At 43.3% G+C, this 22,745-nt stretch overlaps 1 protein-coding gene across 3 annotated transcripts in view; it reads right to left on the reverse strand.

Annotated features, from left to right (window-relative positions):
* focad (focadhesin) overlaps window positions 1-22,745 on the reverse strand; it is a 233,122-nt gene that overhangs the window by 128,535 nt on the left and 81,842 nt on the right. For all 3 annotated transcript variants that reach the window (XM_033017834.1, XM_033017835.1, XM_033017836.1), the window contains 2 exons: window positions 12,405-12,611; window positions 8,362-8,449 (listed from right to left, as the gene is read on the reverse strand). In XM_033017834.1, the coding sequence (XP_032873725.1) occupies window positions 8,362-8,449; window positions 12,405-12,611 (295 nt within the window). The remainder of the gene's footprint in view (window positions 1-8,361; window positions 8,450-12,404; window positions 12,612-22,745) is intronic.

The following is a 22,745-nucleotide window of genomic DNA, read 5'->3' on the forward strand; positions in this document are numbered from 1 at the left end:
CAGCTGCGCCCCATTGTCCCTGCCGCCTGGCGCCGGAGGGTTTTCAACGTGATCCACGGGCTGGCTCACCCATCCATCCTGGCGACTACGGCACTTATGGCTCCTTGGTTCATGTGGCACGGTTTACATCGGGGAGACTAAGCGGAGGTTGGGCGATCGTTTCGCCGAACACCTCCGCTCAGTCCGCAATAACCTACCTGAACTCCCGGTGGCTCAGCACTTCAACTCCCCCTCCCATTCCCAATCCGACCTCTCTGTCCTGGGTCTCCTCCATTGCCAGAGTGAGCAACACCTGAAATTGGAGGAACAGCACCTCATATTCCGCCTGGGTTGCTTGCGTCCGGTGGTATGGACATTGAATTCTCCCAATTTTGCTAGCCCTTGCTGTCTCCTCCCCTTCCTTAACCCTCGAGCTGTCTCCTCCCATCCCCCGCCCTCGGGCTCCTCCTCCTCCCTTTTTCCTTCCTTTTCCCCCCCACCCCCCATCAGCCTGAAGAAGGGTTTCGGCCCGAAACGTCGCCTATTTCCTTCGCTCCATAGATGCTGCTGCACCCGCTGAGTTTCTCCAGCATTTTTGTGTACCTTCGATCTTCCAGCATCTGCAGTTCCTTCTTGAACACGGTCTGTGCAAGCAGGTTGGCCACTGGGCTCGCACCTGCATTCCGTGCCAAACGGCGAAAATCCAGCGCCCCTCCAGGAATTTGGTTTACCACGCCGGCATTTCAACAATCTCCACGTGGACATTGTGGGACCTCTCCCACCGTCCCGGGGCATCACCCACCTCCTCACGATGGTGGATCGCTTCACGCGGTGGCCGGAGGCCATACCGCTGGCCGATACTTCAATGGCTACATGCGCTCGTGCGTTGTCCACGCACTGGATTGCTCACTTTGGGGGTGCCGGTGGACATCTCCTCGGACCGGGGGCCACAGTTCACCTCTGAGCTGTGGTCGGCCATGGATCACTTGTTGGGTGAAGGCGCGACTCTCCGGCCCGGACTGGATGGACGAGTTGCCGTGGGTCTAGCTGGGCATCCGAACTGCGCCTAAGGAGGACTTGGCCTCATCCTCAGCGGAGCCCGTTTATGGGTCGCCACTCACGGTGCCTGGGGAGTTCGTGTCGTCGGCGCCAGGGCAGCATGGAACGCCCTTAACCACTCTACAGCACCTTCGCGAGCGAGTTGGCAGGCTCGCGCCCATGCCGATGTCCTGCCATGGCACATTCCACCCTCACGTGCCATCGGCCCTCCGGGACTGCCCCTATGTGTTCCTCCGCCGTGATGCCCACCGGACGCCTCTCCAGAGGCCATATGAGGGCACGTTCCGAGTGCTGGAGCAGGGACAGGCAACCTTTGAGTTGGACACGGCGGGACCGGCCGGAGGCCGTCGATTGACCAGTTAAAACCGGCAAATTTGGACATTGACCAGGTGTCGGCCACGAGGTCGCCCTCCTTTGCGGCTCCCTCCGCCTGTCCCTCCACCTGTCACTCCGCCTGTCCCTCGACCTGTCCCTTGACCTGTGCCTCCGCCGGCCCCTCTGTCAGCCGACTTCCGTACGCGGTCCGATCGGGTTGTACGCCCGCCGGTGCGCTTCGTGCCTCCTGTTCTGGGGGGGGGGGGTCCTGTGACGGCTCCCAAGGGTCGGGCCATTTCCACTATTGAACCCCTCAGCACGGGAATGGATGAGTCCGGGGGCGGCCCTTAGCTAAAGGGCAGAGGTTTAGGGATAAGGGGCAGAGGTTTAGGTGCAACCTCCCTCTTGCAGACTCGTCTGGTCAGGAGAAAGACAGCGATTAAAATACCTCCCAAAACACCTGGCTATTCGCCTTCATTTCGGGATTATCGTCGCGCTATGATGTTACTCCAATTTGCGGCGGGACTCACTCTGGCTATGGAGGAGGCCCAGGACAGAAAGGTCGGATTTTGAATGGGAGGGGGAGTGCTGAGCCACTGGGAGATCGGGTTGATTATTGCGAACTGAGCGGAGGTGTTGGGCGAAGCAATCGCCAAGCCTGCGCTTGGTTTCACCGATGTAGAATAATTGACACCTGGAACATCGGATGCAATAGATGAGGTTGGAGGAGGTGCAGGTGAACCTCTGCCTCACCTGTAAAGTCTGCTTGGGTCCTTGGATGTAGTCGAGGGGGGAGGTAAAGCGACAAGTGTAGCATTTCCTGCGGTTGCAAGGGAAAGTACCACGTGGTTTGGGTGGGAAGGGTCGAATTGACCAGGGAGTTACGGAGGGAACGGTCTCTGCGGAAAGCAGAAAGGGGAGGAGATGGGAAGATGCGGTCAGTGGTGGGATCCCGTTGGAGGTGGCGAAAATGTCGGAGGATTATATGTTGTATGCGATGGCTGGTAGAGTGGAACGTTGAGAACAAGGGGGACTCTGTCCTTGTTACGAGTAGGGGGATGGGGAGTGAGAGCGGAGCCGAGCGATATAGAGGAGACCCCGATGAGAGCCTCATATATAATTGGACAGTTATCAAACAAGCTAACTCATTCCAATTTCCACTCAAACAATAAATCGTTCTAGCAAAATCCTCTTATGAGTTTCCAAAAGATGATCCAGAACTTCTGACAGCTTGTACAGTAACAAAGGACTTTGTGTTTGATATAATGGTACAAATGTCAGCGGAATTATATATATTTTAGTATAAGCCATCCAAAAAAAAAAAAAGATTCCTCAACAGTATTTTATTCAACAGACCCCCGACAATGTTTACCAAGAGCTACAAATAGGTATTTTGTAAAGACAGTGAAAAGTACGAGTTATACTTTAAAATTCATTTGCAGTGGTCGACCTTCTTTATCTGAACTGATACTGTGGGACCCATTAAAATAAGTATTATGTTGAAAATGAAAAGGTCAATTCAGATAATAAAAGTTTGTCCCCACGAATGAAAATATGGAGCACCATAAAGTTAAATGGCACTTTCAGAGTAAAACTGTGTTCTTGGTTTTTAATCTAAATTTCAAGAGATTTTAGGTTGTGGCTGCAGATAACAAACCGCTATTCAGAAAATCATTCTACCTAATTAAATTGTCAAGTGAAATATAGGAGGCATCAGCCATAAGTATTTCATTCAGGTTTGGTCTTTGCAGTCTATTCAATAAAACATGTAATGAAGGATATTGCCTGGAATGACAGTATTTTGTATGCATGTACTTGCAAGGGTTTAGTTTAGCAGGAAAAAAAGTCCATTGACATTTAATGAGTCCCATTTACTCAATGCATGAATAATAAACCACAAATAGTCTTTGTCGTTTCCTTAGCTTTGGATAAATGTAATTCTACAATAAAAATGCCTTCAGAACTGCCGTTGAATCTCAAAAGTAGATTAATAATTACAACATGCTCTACAGGTAGTTCTGCTATAACGTAATAGCTACAATCACACGAAACACTACCGAAAATAGTGTAAGAAAACAAATTGTGTAAATGGAGAAAAGGGGAACTAGGAGTTATTAAAGTGTTTCAGTCCATTGAAAATAATGTTCTTTTTAATCGCTTGACGTTTACTTTCATTACTACAAGTTAAAATATTAAACCCTTTGATTAATAGGGTGTCATTGCACAATGTCAATAGAAGCAATCGTGTCAATTTCAATAGTCAGGAGCAGTAAAAGTGACAGACTGTTCTCAGGAGACAATGGTGTCTGATTATTGCTAGTGGTTACCTGGAAACACCAGAAACAGTTTTTTGTCCCCAAGCCAGCTTTCTTTCTGCTTTTCATTTCCAAAGTAGCTTTTAAGTGGTTTTCTGGTTCCTGTTAGCAATCATATTATATCCATTTTGGCCTACATTGTACAAATAGAGATCCCTAATTCATCGCTTGTGTTATATTCAATTCACGGCATGAACATACATGTTACATCAGAACTACAGGCACTACAGTGGAGGGCATCGGAACATAAGCTCAAGTTTAGCACAACGTAAGCTAAAGGAAAAGGTCTTCATCTTCTGGGTTTGATTTCCCTGCAGCAATTGAGCCAAAGTGCAAATAACACCACAGTGTCAGGAATGTTGCACCCACCCATATCAACATCCCTAACATTAAGGTGCCAATTACACTTGCATTTAGCTCCAATAGGCAGGGCACATTATTCACATGGACAACACCAGACGTCTGAAATAAACATTCTACTCTGAACACCGTTATAGGCAGACTACCAGACAAACAGAGGAAACAACTCTTGGATATTCTCAAAGTCTCCATGAGTGGGATTAACATTGTCACTGACTACCAGGAATTGATGACAAATCAGAATGGTGGAGATTCTGGATGGGATAGAAATCCTCAGATCCATTGGTCAAGATCTGATTGTAGTTTCCTGTAAATCCTGGAAGCAGTGCACCCCCTTCCCCTCTCCCCACACCAGCCACTGAACCACACCACCCACTGAACCACACCACCAACCATCAAAAGTTTGGCGAAATCTGCAGTTCCCACAATGGCCTCATCAAAACAATGGCCGACAAAACTAGAGTTGAAGCAAGTCATTCTGACACGAGAAGGGTTGTGAAATAAAAACATAAGCATTAACTTGAAAAAACAAGGAACTGCAGCAGCTGAGATCTTGAGTAAAACACCAAATGCTGGAGTGACTCAGGCAGCACCTCGACTGAATGGACAGGCAGCATTTTGGATCGGGACTCTTCGTCAGACTGATTGTTGAGGGCAGAAAGCTGGAAAAGAGGTGGGGACAAGGCAAAGCCAGGCACGTGATAGGTGGGTACAAGAGAAGGAAGAGGAAAGAGGGAGGTATTACCTAAAAGTTGTGAATTCAACGCTCATACCGTTGAACCCCAAGTTCTATTCCCCAAACAAGTTGACAGGATAGCATGACGGAACAGGGAGCTGTTAGTGCTCTTGCCCCACAGATCCAGCAAATTGGTTTAATTGCGACCTTGGATGCTCTCAATATAGAGTTTGCATGTTCTCCCTGTGAGCTTTGGGTTCTCCCTGGGAGCTCTGGGTTTCTCCCACTAGCCAAAGATGCATTGTTTGGATGTTTAATTCAATGGTGTAGATGGCAGGAGAAGAAAGGAGGGGTGGGGAGTTGATAAATATGAGAAAAAAAGAGCACTGTCCAGGTGAGTGCTTGATGGTTAATGCTTGGTAGTGGGCCATGGAGCTATTTTCATGCTGTATGATTCTAAGACTAATCTTGTCATTGTTAAGAATGTGCCTCTTTAAGGCTAGTGAGATACTGTAGATAAGCAAACCAACATTATCTTAGAATCTGAATACATTTATTATAGACTGCGTCATGGGAAAGCCTCTTAAGATTTGTGAGGCCTTTACCAGCCATTAATTTATTGGAGTCATTTCAGTATGGAAATTTACCGTGGTTAAGGCACAAAGTGAACTTAAGAGAAAAGAATAATGCTCGTGAAGGAAGTTGCATCAATCTTGATTCTTTCAAATGGAAAAGAAAATTGGATGAATGTGGTCCTGACATATGTATCTTGCTTCCCAGGAATTCTCGTTCATGCTTAACTCCTAGGTAGCTCAGTGCTCCAATAGCAGAATGTCTAACATTGCTCTTTGTAAAAAAAATTACGATACAGCAGCGTTCCAGAATATCAAAGTTACAGAACATATGTAAATAAACTATATAAATGTATGTTGTTAAATCCGTTGTTTGGAACACGGGCTTTTGCACACATTAAACCTTTTGTTTTGTTTAATCATCTAATAGCAATTAAAATCGGCATTTAAAAACTTCAAAAAAGCATTCGGTTTCCGGAGGGCGATCCGGCTCGGGGCTGGAACGGTGCTCCGGTGGCTGGGACGGCGTTCTGCCGGCGGTGACCTGAGTCCGGGGTTCAGCCGCGGGCCAGCGGCTGCGTCAGCTGGACTGGAGGGCGGCAGCTTCGACCACCCCGGGCGCGGTGTTTGAGCCGGCCCGTTTGCGGGGTTCGGTGAGCTGCGGGACTGTTTGTACCATCGCCCGGTGGGGTGTCACCTCAGCGCAGAGGGAGAAAAGGAGGGAAGAGACTGCAGCCCTAAGATTTTTGCCTCCACCACAGTGAGGAGGTGCTTGGAGGACTCACTGTGGTGGATGTTAATTTGTGTTTATTGTTGTTTATTATTGTATTCATGTATGTATGACTGCAGGCACGAAATTTCGTTCAGACCGTAAGGTCTGAATAACAATAAAGGTAATTCTATTCTATTCTATTCTATTCTATTCTATTCTATTCTATCCATTACATAATTGGTATTACTGCAGAAAATTTGAGGCTTTCCATTGGGGTTCTACTTAAACCGCACGCTACAAAAATATCTGTAACTCTCAATTTGAACGCAATCCATTCTTTCTTAGATCAATACAAAACCACCTGGTTAAACTATTTTTAATACAACAGCAGTTCGATAATAATATAAGCATGCTATTCCGCAACATTCTTGAACGTCACTGAGATGCCTCTGACTCAGATTTACCATAAATGTCTCTTCCCTTTCCCACATCTGCTTCCAACAGCCAAACAGATCACAAAGTTCCTTTTGTCTGAAATGCTACAACTCCTAAGTTCTTGGCCACCAACAATGCGCCAGTGTCTAATCAGTGGACGATTGTTTTTGTTTATTGTACCCATCATGAAAGAAAAGTGAAATGGCCCCCACTAAAAACAACTGATATAGGATTTGGATATCTGAATTATTCTCATAAAATAGTCTTTCCAAGTCATCAACTATGTTTTCAAGTTTTGGTAAAAAATAACGATTAGCTGTTAGGAAAATATAAATCACAATTAAAAATAAATTAGATGTATATTTAAAAAACTAGAAATAAAAATATGTTGCGACATAAATCAAATATACACATGATCCTGACTATCATCATATCATATCTATATAATTAAAAGTCTCATCTTGACCACTTCCTGTCTGTGCTGTATATTGATTTTAGGAAAAAAACGCTACCCAGTTAGAAGACCACGCCTCCCATGTGGGCTATGGGTAGGGGAAGGGTGCGTTGGGGGAGCAGACCCAACGGGTCTGCACTTGATCTAGTAACTATTAAAAGTCTGATCTTGTATGTGGATTTGTTGTTTATTTGTTCGTGTGTGATCACATCTTCGCAAAAAAATCTATGTGGTAACAATAAAATGTTTGCATATTCCGGTAGAGATTTTTCCCCTGGAGTCCAAAATCTCCTTATCTGAAAATTTCAGGCTTTATTTCTCGACTTATTCCTGAAAATGTTTAAAAATACTTTAAAATTCAAAAAATTTTCCTGTTAAAATCATTCTTCACAGCTTTCAACACACTTTGATACAAAGTTGCAATACAGGAACACTGGCAGCAACACTGAACTTTTTAGCTCAATGGCATCTCACAGCAAGTGCACATTTGCAACAATGTTGCCATCAAAGCTCCTGGCAGGACAGGAGGGGTAGGGTCAATTGCAATTGGGAAGATGCTGTTGGGATTCTTTTTTCAAATCTAGTGCTGGGGGAGGCTCACGAGCTATGATCTTTGCTGAGGTGTGCTCGAATCTTGCCTTCAGCAATGGGTTGAGTTGGAGGACCACGCCTCCCATGGGGGCTACGGGTAGGGGACAGGTGCCTTGGGGGAGTAGACCCAACGGGTCTGCACTTGGTCTAGTAGTACTTAAAACATTAGACTCTTATAGTGAATCCAGATCATTGAAAATCATTATTTGTAATTGATATTTTGGTGCACATCAGATCATAACGGTAATCATCAAGTGTATCCCAGTTAACTAGGGAAATATTTATTTTACTGCTTGGCTGGAAGCCCTACTTTAACTGTATGAACCATCAGATCCGGCAGAGCTTGCAGCAGCTGCATGGAGCAGTGGTGGAAGAAGCTAATTGCATCACTCTTGGCCAGGCCAATCACTACTCACTCAATCCAGCGTCACCAGGATATTGGGCCTTAAAGTGAGAAAATAAGGAACTGCATTTTTCCTTAGGCCAAGATCAGACTTTTCAGTAACTTGACACTTGAACGATGATGGAACATGGCACCCCTTTGCGTGCTGTTCCAGAAGAGGATCTACTTGCAATTGTATTTTACTTGTGGATGATTGTACTCATGCATTGTATGATTTGGCTGGATTGCATGCAGAACAAACTTTTCACTGTATCTCAGAATGTATTATAATAATAAATAAAACTAAATTAACTATTTCACAGTTTAGTTGATCTGAGGAAAGGAAAATCTGCAGGCATTGCATTCTACTCATTTCCCTTGAGGTCAGCTAGAAGTGACAATTCTGATTTCTTCTGCAACAATTGTCATCCTTTGCTTAAGATTTTATTTGAGTGCCTAAACTGAGCTGTTTTTTTCCCTGCACCCAACTGTCATTTAAGTTCAGGCTTACCAAGATTTAAAATTACCTCCTGCTGACACGCCGGAGTATGGAGTAGAAGTAGGCTCAGTCCAACCAGCATCTTCTCAGTAGGAATACTCTGTAAAAGTTTGTGTAAATTGTAATAGAATAGATTAATTTCCTGTTCTAAAACAAAAAGTTCCATACATTTAATCTGCACCAAAACACAAAATATTATTTTTTAAAACAAGATACAAAAGTCTGCAAATGCTGGAATCTGAAGCAAAAATTAAAGCTCTGGAGGAACTCAGCAGATCGGGCAGCATCTGAGGAGGGAATAGACAGATAATGTTTCAGATCAGGATTAGTCTGAAGAAGGGTCCCAACCCAGAGGACCTAGGGTAACTGATGGAGGAACTGAGGGAAATTCACATTAGGCAGGAAATGGCGTTGGGTAGACAGGTGGAACTGAAGGCAGATAAATCCCCAGGGCCTGATGGTCTGCATCCCAGGGTACTTAAGGAAGTGGCTCTAGAAATCGTGGATGCAATGGTGATCATTTTCCAATGTTCTATAGATTCAAGATCAGTTCCTGTGGATTGGAGGGTAGCTAATGTTATCCCCACTTTTTAAGAAAGGAGGGGGAGAGAAAACAGGGAATTATAGACAAGCGAGCCTGGCGTCGGTGGTGGGGAAGATGCTGGAATCAATTATAAAAGATGAAATAGCGGCACATTTAGGTAGCAGTAACAGGATTGGTCCGAATCAGCATGGATTTACAAAGGGGAAATCATGCTTGATTAATCTTCTGGAATTTTTTGAGGATGTAACCAGGAAAATGGACAAGGGAGAGCCAGTGGATGTAGTGTACCTGGACCTTCAGAAAGCCTTTGATAAGGTCCCACATAGGAGATTCGTGGGAAAAATTAGAGCACATGGTATTGGGGGTAGGACACTGGCATGGATAGAAAATTGGTTGGCAGACAGGAAACAAAGAGTAGGGATTAACGGGTCCCTTTCAGAATGGCAGGCAGTGACTAGTGGGGTACCGCAAGGCTCGGTGCTGGGACCGCAGCTATTTACAATATACATTAATGATTTAGATGAAGGGATTAAGAGTAACATTAGCAAATTTGCAAATGACATAAAGCTGGGTGGCTGTGTGAACTGTGAGGAGGATGCTATGAGGATGCAGGGTGACTAGGACAGGCTGGGTGAGTGGGCAGATGCATGGCAGATGCAGTTTAATGTAGATAAATGTGAGGTTATCCACTTTGGTGGCAAGAACAGGAAGGCAGATTATTATCTGAATGGTGGCATTGGGAAAAGGGGAAGTACAACGAGATCAGGGTGTCCTTGTTCATCAGTCACTGAAGGTAAGCATGCAGGTACAGCATGCAGTGAAGAAAGCTAATGGCATGTTGGCCTTAATAACAAGAGGAGTTGAGTATAGGAGAAAAGAGGTCCTTCTACCATTGTACAGGGCCCTAGTGAGACCAAACCTGGAGTATTGTGTGCAGTTTTGATCTACAAATTTAAGGAAGGACATTCTTGCTATTGCAGCGTAGGTTCACAAGGTTAATTCCCGGGATGGTGGGACTGTCATACGTTGAAAGCATGGAGCGATTGGGCTTGTATACACTGGAATTTAGAAGAACGAGAAGGAATCGTACAGAAACATATACAATTATTAAGGGATTGGACACGCTAGATGCAGGAAACATGTTCCTGATGTTGGGGGAGTCTAGAACCAGGGCCACAGTTTAAGAATAAGTGGTAGCCCATTTACAACTGAGATGAGGAAAAACTTTTTAATCCAGAGAGTTGTGAAACTGAGGAATTATCTGCCACAGAAGGCAGTGATTCAAGATTCAAGATTCAAGAGAGTTTATTGTCATGTGTCCAAGATAGGACAATGAAATTCTTGCTTGGTTGCAACACAACAGAATATAATAGGCATAAATAAATACAGAACAGATCAGTGTGACCATATACTATTGAATATATATATATATATATATATATACACACATAAATAATCAGATAAAGTGCAATGGGCTATTAATGTTCTGAGTTTTGTTTGAGTTGAGTTTAATAGCCTGTTGGCTGTGGGGATGCAGCTATTCCTGAACCTGGATGTTGCAGATTTCAGGCTCCTGTACCTTCTACCAGGTAGAAGGCACGATCACAGTGAATGGCGGAGCTGGCTTGAAGGGCCAAATGGTCTATTCCTGCACCTATTGTCCATTGTATTGAAATGTCATCTGTTCATTCATTCTACATATGGTGCCTGACTTTATTTTTTTGCTCATAACCACAATGCAACATCTACTGACCTTATTCAATCTCATAATGATTCCAACAATTGTTTTGAGAATTAGTAGCGAAAACCAAGTTAAAAGTGAGAAAGAAAAGAAAGAATGAAACAGGACATTCCTTCAAAGTAAACATGGGGATTATTAGTATTTTATTCTTTACCGGATGGTGGATGTGTTTAACTTAAAAAGAAATGTGGATATAATATATCATAGCATGAACATTTTCAGATTGTGTCATAGATATACAAGCACTACAATATCAAATAATCTATGGCTGTAATAGAATCTTTATAAAACACTGCATTTATCCAGTGGATTCACTAAATATTATGAAGATAGAAACATAAAATGCCATATCCACAATGAGCAGGACAGAAATGAAAACATAAAATACATTGCAAAACAACCGAGAACTCGTACTGCATTCCCAGAAAGCAAGTAGATTTATGTGTTTTCAATTTTTGAGGACACAAACTATTTCGCATGGAGGACTCTAATAAATGTTTCAACATCCAGTGATGCCTCTGCAGATAGCAGCATGGAAGAGTTTATTGGCACAGTGGGAAACCAATTCATAGACTTCAGAGCCTAAAGGAAACAAGAACTAAGTTACACAAATCTGAAAGTTGGAGTCTAGCCAACAATTGTTTTATGAGCGTCAACTGATAAGGAGCCATTCATTAGTTCAGATTTTTTTTCGTGCATTTCAATTCACGAAAAGTACCTCTTATTTAATTAAAGTCATTTAATATGGAGCCAAGGATCCAGGGAGACAGGCATCCTGAAGCTGGTGGTCTAACAGACAGAGTCCACAGAATAGTAATGTACAGAGCCATTGAGCACCATGTGACATGTACATAATGTAAAACGACTGGATGACTCAAATGCCTATTGCACTTTATTCATTCTAGGTTTTAAATACCTTAACCTTCACCTGAAATCCTTGTAAATAATAGATAATATCCCTGAATAAGAATTAAATTGTGCAAAATATAAATGAGGGCAGCTACATATTTAAGACATAGAAGGCTAAGGACCAAATGATGTGATAAATATGTAGATAGGTCAGCCTATCTACATGGCGGGCTGAGCTGCCTATTTCTTTGAGACTCTATGACTCTTCGGTAAACCTCTCATGAATACGACACACAACACAACTGATAATAATAATGAATAATGGATGGGATTTATATAGCGCCTTTCTAATACTCAAGGCGCTTTACATCGCATTATTCATTCGGTGGTGGTAAGCTACTTCTGTAGCCACAGCTGCCCTGGGGCAGACTGACGGAAGCGTGGCTGCCAATCTGCGCCTACGGCCCCTCCGACCACACCAATCACTCACACACATTCACACACAGGCAAAGGTGGGTGAAGTGTCTTGCCCAAGGACACAACGACAGTATGCACTCCAAGCGGGATTCGAACCGGCTACCTTCCGGTTGCCAGCCGAACACTTAGCCCATTGTGCCATCTGTCGTCCCGATGTTGATGTTGAGATGATGTTGATAATCACAAGGGTGCAGCTACTGGTCTCGATGAACACATACCGGGTTATATGTTGATAGGAACGCGAGAATGGTATAGTATTCATAATAGTGACAAACATGAGAATGTATTGGCACAAAAATCTTTAATAATCAGGAAATTTACTTAACTGAATAATACCGATGGAGGGCGAACGAACACATTGCCACAACCTATCACAATGAAGGGTCAGGACAACTGTCCCCTTCATAACATGCAACTGTCCCAAAAAAAAAAGGCAACACCTACCTTGGGAACAACGCTGACAATCATCTGAATTTGATGAAAAAGAGAGGAGAATTCTCCCGTCATTTTTAGGCTAAATTCACAGGCGCACAGTAGTTGGAGAGACAGCTGGGCCAACTCAGTTTTCCAGAAGTGAGGGTGGCGGAGGAAGGCAAGTGATAATTCTTTAAGAAAAAAAGCAGCTTCTGTAATCTGTGCCAAACTTGTCAACTGGAAGAAAGCAAACAGAAATACAGCAGTGCATTGACATTAGTACCACACGATTATTCCAGTTACACACAAATAGAATTTATTTTTTGCAACTTTATTCATAGAAAAAGTTTTATTCTGAGATTTCATCTTTTAAGATAACTTGCACACAAAAAAACAATTGTAAAATCCCACTGGTGCATTAAGTAAATGCATCTTTGAGGTGTGGGACATATTTTTGTTATATCTAGAGAGTGGTGGATGCCTGGTTGCAGAGGTAGAGATGGTGGTGGAGGAATAGATGACAGTGGCAGCAGAGAGGTGTTTAGATGGGAACATGGATATACAGGGAATGGAAGCAGTGCAGACTTTAAGAAATTATTTTTACTTGGGAACATGTTCGGCATGGACATTGAGGGCCTGTTCCCTGTGCTCTATGTTCAAGCACAGAGGCAGCAAAAGAAACACAGTTTTCCAAATAAAGCATCCTCCATCTGGTACCTCATCAACTGCTCAGTGATTTCCACACGTTTTGACATGCAATGTCTGTGGAGCCGACAAGTCTAGAGTTGCATCCCAGCCACTACCTTTTCTCCCCTCTCCCATCAGGCAAGAGATATAGAAATGTGATTCAGGGACAGTTTCTTCCCAGCTTCCTAATGAGAGGGCAGTCGTGTGCTACTAATAACCTCATCAGAGACAGACTATCTTTGATCAGACTTTACCTTGCACTAAATGCCAGTCACATTACTCCCTTTATCATGCATCTGTACACTGTTGATGGCTCGATTGTAATCATGAATTGACATTGTGCAGACTTGTTAGCACGCAACAAAAGATTTTCACTGTACCTCAGTACACGTGACAATAAACTAAACTGAGCTAAACCCACACCTAATGAGGGTACATTGACAAAAAACCAGGCACGTAGCCCAAATACCGCAGATTCCCCAATGCCAGGAGATAGCTTTTTGTTTCAGCAGTTGCTTCCCAAGCAGCTTATGAAGTGATAAATAAAAGAGGTAAAAATCACATCAACTTTAAACCTTCCACTTCCAGAATATCCCATAGTACTTCACAGTCATTTAGATATTTCCATTGGCTAACACAACAGATTAAATCCCAGACACGGAGTTAAATCCCATAAACAGAAGCAAAATGAGTAGCAAAATAACGTATTTGGTATTCATTTATTATTGTCACGAGTACCAAGATACAACAAAATGCTTTTGTTTGTGTGCTATCCAGTCAAATCAAATCATTCTATGTATGAGTACAATCAAGCCATTCACAAGTACAACAGGTAGGGTAAAGCGAAAAGTACCAGAGGGAAGAACACAGTTAAAGCATTGTGGCATTACAGTTATAAAGGAAGGCTCTGTATTGAGGTAGGTTGGATAATCGGGACTACATGCTAGTTTACGGAGGACTTTTCAGAAGTCGGATAACAGCGGGGAAGAAGCTGTTCCTGGGTCTGATGGTATGTGATTTCGAGCTTCCGTATCTTCTGCCCGAGAGGAGGGGGGGGGGGGGGGGAGGGAAGAGATAGTTACCTGGGTGAAAAAGGCTTTTGGTTATGTAAGCGGCTTTCCAGAGGCAGCGTGAGGTGTATGGAGTCGATGGTGGGGAGGCTGGTCTGTGAGATGTACTGGGCTACATCCACGACTCTCTACCCAATATCTTGTGCTCTTGGGCAGAACTGTTCCCAAACCAAATTGTAATGCAACTCAATAGTTAGCTTACTATGGTGCATCTTGAGAAGTTGGTAAGATTTTTGAAGACATGCCAAACTTCTTTCGCTCCTAAGCCCAAAGCTAGTGTGCTACAGTCCCTGTCATAGAATCCAATCTTCGGCCAATGACTCTATTGCTCTTCCTGGTATACGTCCAAAACCCAACCAATTATTGGAAAGCATGGAACCATTTCTGTTGAGTCAGAGTATTTCAGGAGTCAATGGAGATGTTGCATTTCTTTGAAACTTTAAGCATTGCAAATCTATTCTTCTGTCTGCAGGCCAATTTCTTTTCATGACAAAGCTAAGAATGGTGTGTCTATTTCGCGAGTTTGGTGTCGGGTATTTGCACACTGCAGCCTGCCCAATGTGGTGGACTGAGCACATGTAGGAGCTACAAACAGGCGATGCTGGCCTGAGAGAAGAAGCCGGTGGAACAGAAATATCAGCACCATATGTTCAATTTCTAATTTACAACACATGGTAATGGGCTATGCATTTGAAATAGGTCTTCTCAATTCATTCTGCTTTAGTCACAAGTTTAATAAGTATGAAAGACTTACAAGATGGGAAATCCAACTTTTGGAAAAGTACAATAACAAATATACTAACACCAGACTTAGACAAATTTAAATTCCAATCATGGCAAGGAGTAAAGAGCATGGCAAGAAATGTAGCAACATGATATAGAGTTAACTATCGCTAATATGTTCTGTCCTGCTTTAACTGGGTTATAAGAACGATTTGCTGGCCAAGAAGCTACTGTCCTGATCATATTATCTTATCTTACAGTTAACAAATTGACAAATTTGTGTAGGCGGCAATGAAAATTAATCAAATCCATCTCCATTTTTTAATCTAATTGATTGTCATCATACGTGGTGGTCAAATGATCTGGGCAATCTGAAAGTAGCCAAAGACCACTTGCAGGGAAATGCAAAAAAAAGTAAAATGTAAGTGCCATTTAATTAATGTTCCAAGTGCTTCGATACAACAACTCAACGAGCCACAAATCTTAAACTGCACTTACACTGCATCTTTAAATCTATAATGGGATGAAACATCCAAGGCACTTCAGGGGAAAGAGGAATTTTTTAAAAAAAGCAATATTTAACACCTGGCTGTGTCAGGAGACTTTAGAAGAAATGGACAAATGTTTGTCAAAAAAATAGGTTTCAAGATGCATCTTAAAAGATGAAAAGAGAAAGTGAAATTTACGATGGAATTTACTCAACTAAGGGTCTGCTCCTGAACTCTAATTCACTAATGGTGATTTGAATAAAAAGGGGAATTTGCAGGATCTCAAGTGTAATAACAAGGATGCAAATTTTCTTAAATCAACATATTGCTTAACTGGGATGCAAGTACAGACAGACGTTATGGATAAACCTACCTGATGCACTCAATGACAGTTTCTGCAAGTTTTATTTATGTAAGTTATAGGATGGAATTCGGATAAGAATTGCATTGGAAAAGTCGTGACGAGAAGTAACAAAGATGTAGATAAAGTTATCTGCAGCAGATGGAGAAAGGCTTGGGTGAAGATGGGCAAATTATGGAGATCCAGCAAAATATTTATCCTGGGTCTTAAAGATTAACAGTGAGCCTCACAACTGAACAATGCTCATTCTGACAGCCCAACTTCAGTAATCTGTCAGTTTAAAACATTGGACAATTATTTGTCAGACTTTCTAAATAAAATGTCATAATGGCATAAGGAGCGGTTAAGGGCCTTGCTCAAGTCACCTGCAATGTTGTCTCATAATTGGGTTAAATATTGAGGGAAAAATAAATCAGCAGATTGCCTGTGCCAAGGAAGAAGCAGTCAAGAGCAAGGGGCTTCTAGCATGAAGTAACACTACCAGTCCGAATGCCCAGAATGCTTTTTCAAATATTGTGCTCCCGAAAATGAGAAATATTGGTCGATGCAACCTTGGCTATTCCTTCCCATCAAAGTCTAATCAATATTTCACAATGGCATTGTGTCCATTACCAGTGCCTAGATTTTGTTGTTACAGCTGACAGAATCTCTGTGATCCGAGTCGCTGACTAGTGCAATAAAATGAAAATTAGCAAGAATTTTAAAAGGAATTATGCCTCCCCTACTTCAGGAGCTGCAACCAAAATGTAAAGAAGGTCACATAAGTTAAAACTATTTCACCATTGACTTCATTGTAGAAGTTGTGATTTCTTAAACATATTGGACATCATCACTGTGAAAAATGTTTTTGACTAGTTGCTGCATAAATATAATATGTAGATAACTAGATGTGCACTTGCAGCTAGGAAACCCAAACCATGTTCCAGAAGTTAACATTCACAATGATAGAAAGGAGCATGGGTTGGTTGAGGTACTACTTCAGAAAGAAAATGTCTTTCATGTGTAGTATATTATGAGGTTATTTAGGGATGTTATGTCAATATTAATTTTTGGGTCTATTTTGCATTATGTTTTCTTTCTCTCTACATTAGTTTCCTCAATTGCATTGAATTGGACTGTCTTGTCCACAAGTGTCATTAGTGGATAGGACAATGTGGCAGGAACTACACTTACACAGGAGTAGCAAAGAACATAGCACCGAATTTCATTCGGGGCAAATATGATATATCATTATCCTGTTATTATTATTATTATTATTATTATTATTATTATTATTATTATAAGAATAAAAAAATATTTATTGTCATAATTATATAATTGTGCACCTGGAAAAACAAACCAGGGTTAGGAAAGCACAGAGTTCAGTAGGTGAAACTCTAGCTGTAATCTTAAAAGGTGCAACAAATTCCTGCCAGGTTCATAAAGGAATCTGGTACAAGCTCTATTCTGGTGTGAGACTGACAGTAAATATTCCCACAGTGAGCTTCATTCCAGCCGAACAATAACAGCAATGTGTAAACCAAATAAACTTATGCCAATACTAACCACACCTATGAGATCAAATGACAGGAAAGACCCTGTGAAGTCAACTGGAGATAAACTCGTGTTTCGTTTTATATTTCTTCCTTTATTTGGTAGTCCCTTGGGATTGAGGATAAATAGTAAGATTAAACGAGAACTTACCAGTTTGAAGTTTGATCTGTATTTTATGAGGAGTTACGATGAGGGATTACGTGAAGAACCCCGCCACGACGCATGCGTGTCATTCTTCAAAGCAGCGGTGTGAAATCACAGATAACTGTAATGACTAAACATAGTAAGATTAGAGAAGAGATACCAGTTAAGTATATGATCAAGGGTGGGAGCGGAGGGCTCGTAATCCCTCATCGTAACTCCTCATAAAATACAGATCAAACTTCAAACTGGTAAGTTCTCGTTTAATCTTACTATTTTACTTCGGAGTCACGTGAGTGACTACGTGAAGATTTTAAAGCTCTGTGATTTCATGCCGTGGTAACGAGTCCATGCATCACGTCTGCCTTGATAACTGTAGGAGGAATTGTGTTAACATAATTTGGACATGAATTCGACATTGAAATCATAAAATTTATTAACACAAATTTATAACCCCTTTTTATGGGTTTAAATTAATTTACAGAACTTAAAATTGTTTCTGCAAACGTTCCAGGTTTCATTACTGGTTTATTGTAAAATAATTGGAATGTTTTTTCCCCCCAGACCATCCTGCTGCCTTGAGGATTTGGTCCATTGGTACATCCAACTGTATCGCTGCCGATGTAGCTGCAGCCCTGGTGGAATGAGATTTAAAAATATTAGTATCCACCCCAGCCTGTGTTAGCACCTGTTTCAGCCATCTTGAGATGGTCTGGACCGTCACTCTTTGTGTGGTTGCTAGTGGCTGACCAAAAGTGCCTTCTCATTGCCTCTTAGGATTTTCATTTTCTCCATGTATAACGACAGATGTCTTACTATACACAGACGGTCATCTGTTGGGTATGACCTAATTGTATATTGAGGGCTGCTGATCCCTGTCTGTTCTGCTTACTAACTTATAGATATGAAACGTAATATTTTCTGTTGAGGAAGTCATGTTGTCCAGTCTTAGTTTATGCAGACTGTACCCTCTGTGCCGTGACCAATGCCATTAGCATGACTGTTTTTAATGTCAGTCTGTGTAGGGACAGAGCTGTTGCTTGAGACCAATTCCTGAGCATCTTCAGGATAATACTTACATCCCATATTTGGGAGTACCTGGTTCTTGGGGGATTAGTATTAAAAATTCCCCGCATAAGTTTTGTTACCAGTGGGTGAGTCCCAATAGAGTAACGCTCTGTCCCCTGCCATAGGTAAGTCGATAGGGCACTTCTGGCGCAGTTGATGGCACTGTAACTGAGCCCCTCATCATAGTGGAGGCCTGCCAGATATTCCAGAACAGACGGGATGTTCATGTCTCTGTAGGTGATGTTGTTTTTATGGCAGTTCATCGCTCACTTCCTGATATAGACCAGATATTGGGGTTTTTTTGGTTGACTGTCTTTGGGCCGCCGAGATCATGTTCACTGTTCGGTCCGTCAGTCCCAGTTGTAGTAGAGGTGTTTTTAAAACTCTACAAATTAATAAGTTCAAATGTTTATGGCATGGGTGGCTATCCCTTGTTACGGGATGTAGCAATAAATCTGGTCTATGTGGGATGGTGATACATGGTTCTAATACCATGTTTAATACCACTGGGAATCATGGTTGAGTAGGCCAATCGGGTACTACCAATACCAGACGCAGAGTCTTGTTGTATTTTCCTTAATACCCGACTGATGAGGCAGGAAGGAGGGAATGCGTAAATAAACAATTTTCCCCCCCCCCAATGCAGCGAAAATGCATCTGTCGCCGCTGCCCCAGGGTCTGGTTCCCATGAAACATAATTTGATAACTGGTGGTTAAGTCTGGATGTGAATAGATCGATATCTGGTGTTCCATATTTTGCTGTAATATCAGCAAATACTTTTTTATTCAACATCCATTCGGTGTTTTCATTAAATTTGCGTGACCTGGTGTCTGCCACTAAATTTAGTCTTCCTGGTAGGTAAGTGGCTGATATCCAAATATCTCTCTGGAATACACCATTGCCAAATTGTATTAGCCAGATTGTCACATGATGTTGATTTGTTCCCACCCATGTGGTTATGTATGCTACCACGGTGGTATTGTCTATCTGTAGTCTAACATGCTGGTGATATGATCCAGTACAATATGACTGTAGGCCACGGAATGCACCCAACATTTCCAGGTAGTTTATGCCCAGTGTGAGTAATAATGCTGCCTTCTGAGTAGTCCATCTACCTCCACAGTTGGTGATGGTATTGGTGGCTCCCCACCCAAGTGCACTGGCATCAGTTTGTAGTACCATGGAAGGGTTACTGACAATGATTGGATTGGAACAAAGCCAGATGTTATCTATCCACCATTTTATTTCATTTTAGCTTGATTGGTAGTTTCATAGGTCTGTCAAAGTGACCTGCATTAATTTAGAGTGCTAGTATTTTTGCTCTCTGTAAGTTTTGGTAATGTAGAGGTCTAAATTGTGTGGCTGGAAAGGCAGCCACCATTTGCCAATTACTTTTGCTACCAATCTGATGGATGGTTTGCTGATGTCAATGAGGTTATGCAAGCCTCTATTAAATCTCTAGCCTTTGCCTTAGGCAGAGTCACCGACATGTGAACTGAGTCAATGGTGAAACCCCCAAATAGTCCATAGTAGTGGAAGGCATTAGTTTAGATTTAACTGGATGGATAATAAATCCCAGTTTTTCAAATAACTGTTTTGTGGCTGTTACAGTTTGTTTGGCCAATTCCAAAGTTTTGCCCACAATGAGTATGTCATCTAAATATGCCATGACCATGTGTTTACGTTTTCGTAGAAACGCTAGGGCTGGTTTCCAATTTTTTGTGAACAGCCTGGGGCTGATGACCCATTTGGTAGTGCTTTATACTGCCAGTTGCCCATCCAGTTGAATTTTAAGTAACATCTGTGGTCACCTCGTATAGGCACTGAATAGTAAGCATCTTTTAAATCGATGCTGGCCATGAAGTAACCTTTGGAATTATTTGTTTAGCAGTAACAAAGGTATCCATTTTGTCAGATCTATGGTGATGCGACAACCACCATCTTTTTTGTTTTTGATAAATATATTGGACACGAATTCTAATGGTTCGTGTTGAGTTTTCTCAATTACATCTTTTGTGTAAAGCTGCTCCAGTTCAGCTTGCGCTTTTGATTTTCCTTTATCAGAAGGCACGAACATTCGGTTCGGTATATGTTGAACTGGAGGGCTGTACTTGTGTATAAACTCTATTGTATATCCCTGGATACTGCTTAAGATGTAAGTATCGGTTGTTAACATGCTCCATGCATTCAGAAGAGAGTGTTGTCTCCCCCCCCCCCCCCCCCCCAACCTCCATGCTCCCTGTATTTTGTAGGGAACCAGACCCACCTACCTCCATAGTTACCAGTGCCAGGTTTACTTCTTTTTGTAGGTTCTTCGCTGCTGTTGTTGCGCTGGTGTCTGGATTTTCGGTTTGGTTGGCGTTGGAGGTCCCCGCATCTTCCAAGAAGGCCGGCCTGGGCCATGGCCTAAAAAGACTCATGTTTTGAATACCGGGCCTTCGAGCTTTCATCAGTTCTGCTGGTGGGTGCGTAGGGTGCTGTCTTTGGCTGTAGTGTTTGTTGGAGTCCATTTTATTATTCTCTTGTTCCTGCACCACTTGCACACTTGTCTTTTCTTCTGCGGACCCCTCTTCCCGGTCAGCCCAGAACTGACCCGCAGTGCTCCCCTCTGATGAGGTAGAAGCACTGTGCAGCCCTTCAAGAGGTACTGCTGTGGGTTTATCATAGGGCCCACAGTGACCCGACTCCATCTCCCGGAGTCTGTCACATGGAGCAAATGCTCCACACACCGCTTCATCCGGCTCCAGCGCTCTCGGTCGCTGGCCGCCCGCGGTTGTTCAAAGTCGGACTCCTCTGAGTCCACGACCTTGTTTGTTTTTGTGTCTAGCCTTTCAGCCCGGCCGCGTGGATCTGGCCGGTGCGGAGGCGACATCGGGCACAGCTGATCCCACTATCGGTGATCCGAGTGCCGCTGGCTGCTGCTGGCTGCCCGCTGCTCCGCGGTCCTCCCCAGCCAGTTTTACTCGCAGCACTTGTGGACACTATTTTGTCCAGCACAGCTGATCCCACTATCGGTGATCCGAGTGCCGCTGGCTGCTGCTGGCTGCCCGCTGCTCCGCGGTCCTCCCTCACCAGCTTTGTCCTTACTGCCCTGCCGTGGAGTGGATCTGGCCGGTGCGGAGGCGACATCGGGCACAGCTGATCCCATCTAGCCCACCAGCTTTGTCGCAGCCCGTTGGTTTCTCCACCTGTAATTCGCATGGAAAAACACAAAAAAAGACCGCAGCTCTTACCTGCAGGTCCAGGTTAAAATTGTCGCTACGGCGGAACGTCGTTTCACCCCGTCTCCTGCCCGGCCGTGGTGTTCTGGCCGGCGCGGGACCAAAAGTCGGCACAGCTGATCCCTTACGGGGCTTGTGCCTTCAGCTGCTGCTGGCTCCCGCAACTTCGCGGTCCTCCCCAGCCAGCTTTACTCGCAGCACTTGTGGACACTATTTTGTCCAGCTTCCCCCCCTGTGTAAAAACAGTGCGGGGACAAAAACTACCGCAGAGTAAATTTCTTACCTGCAGGTCGCGGTTTCAAACTTACCGCTGCAGGGGAACGCTCCCCCCCGCCTGACGTTTCGCAAGCGTGAAGCGATATGTTTCATGACACGCATGCGTCGTGGCGGGGTTCTTCACGTAGTCACTCACGTGACTCCGAAGTAAAATTGCTTCCGTTCTGGCTGTGTGGGTTCCGAGGAGAATTACGAAGCCAATGTGGGAACCACAGACACTTCCACAGTGAAGCAGGAGGTGACTGACAGAGTACACAAGTAGTAGATGGCCCGCTGATTCCACTAACTATGCTACGCATATGTGTGCTCATATGCATGGACTCATGTGTTCTTAATACCATATTGAATGCTCCTTTCTCCACTTTGAGCCATCGTGGGCCAAAATTTCTCAGCAGTCAGTGGGAATGTTGTTTTTCTCCCAGGAATCTTTCCTGTCTGCGTGGTAATATCTTGGCACAAAAAAAGCTTGAAATACGATGCCTGTTTATAGCAAGCAAACAATTTAGTCTGCCTAATGGAACCAAATGCGTGTAATGGCCTTCAATAAGGTGAGGGGAGAGAAGAAATGTTGGGCTGGGAGAATACACTGATATAGATTTACTTATCCTTAGGTGAATTTGGGGGATTGTGCTGAAACAGCCTTAGTATTTTTCCAGAGCTTTGAAATTCCTGCTGTGGATAGTCCAGGCCGCAGAAAACCATAGGAGGACAGGGATCGCTGGTGTCCAGTAGGGCAAGAGTTTTTTGCTAGGTCTACAATCTTGATCCTCAAATACCCTTATCGGAAAATGACCAAAGGATG

This window comes from Amblyraja radiata, chromosome 3 (genome assembly GCF_010909765.2).
Source record: "Amblyraja radiata isolate CabotCenter1 chromosome 3, sAmbRad1.1.pri, whole genome shotgun sequence".
Lineage (NCBI taxonomy): Eukaryota > Metazoa > Chordata > Chondrichthyes > Rajiformes > Rajidae > Amblyraja > Amblyraja radiata.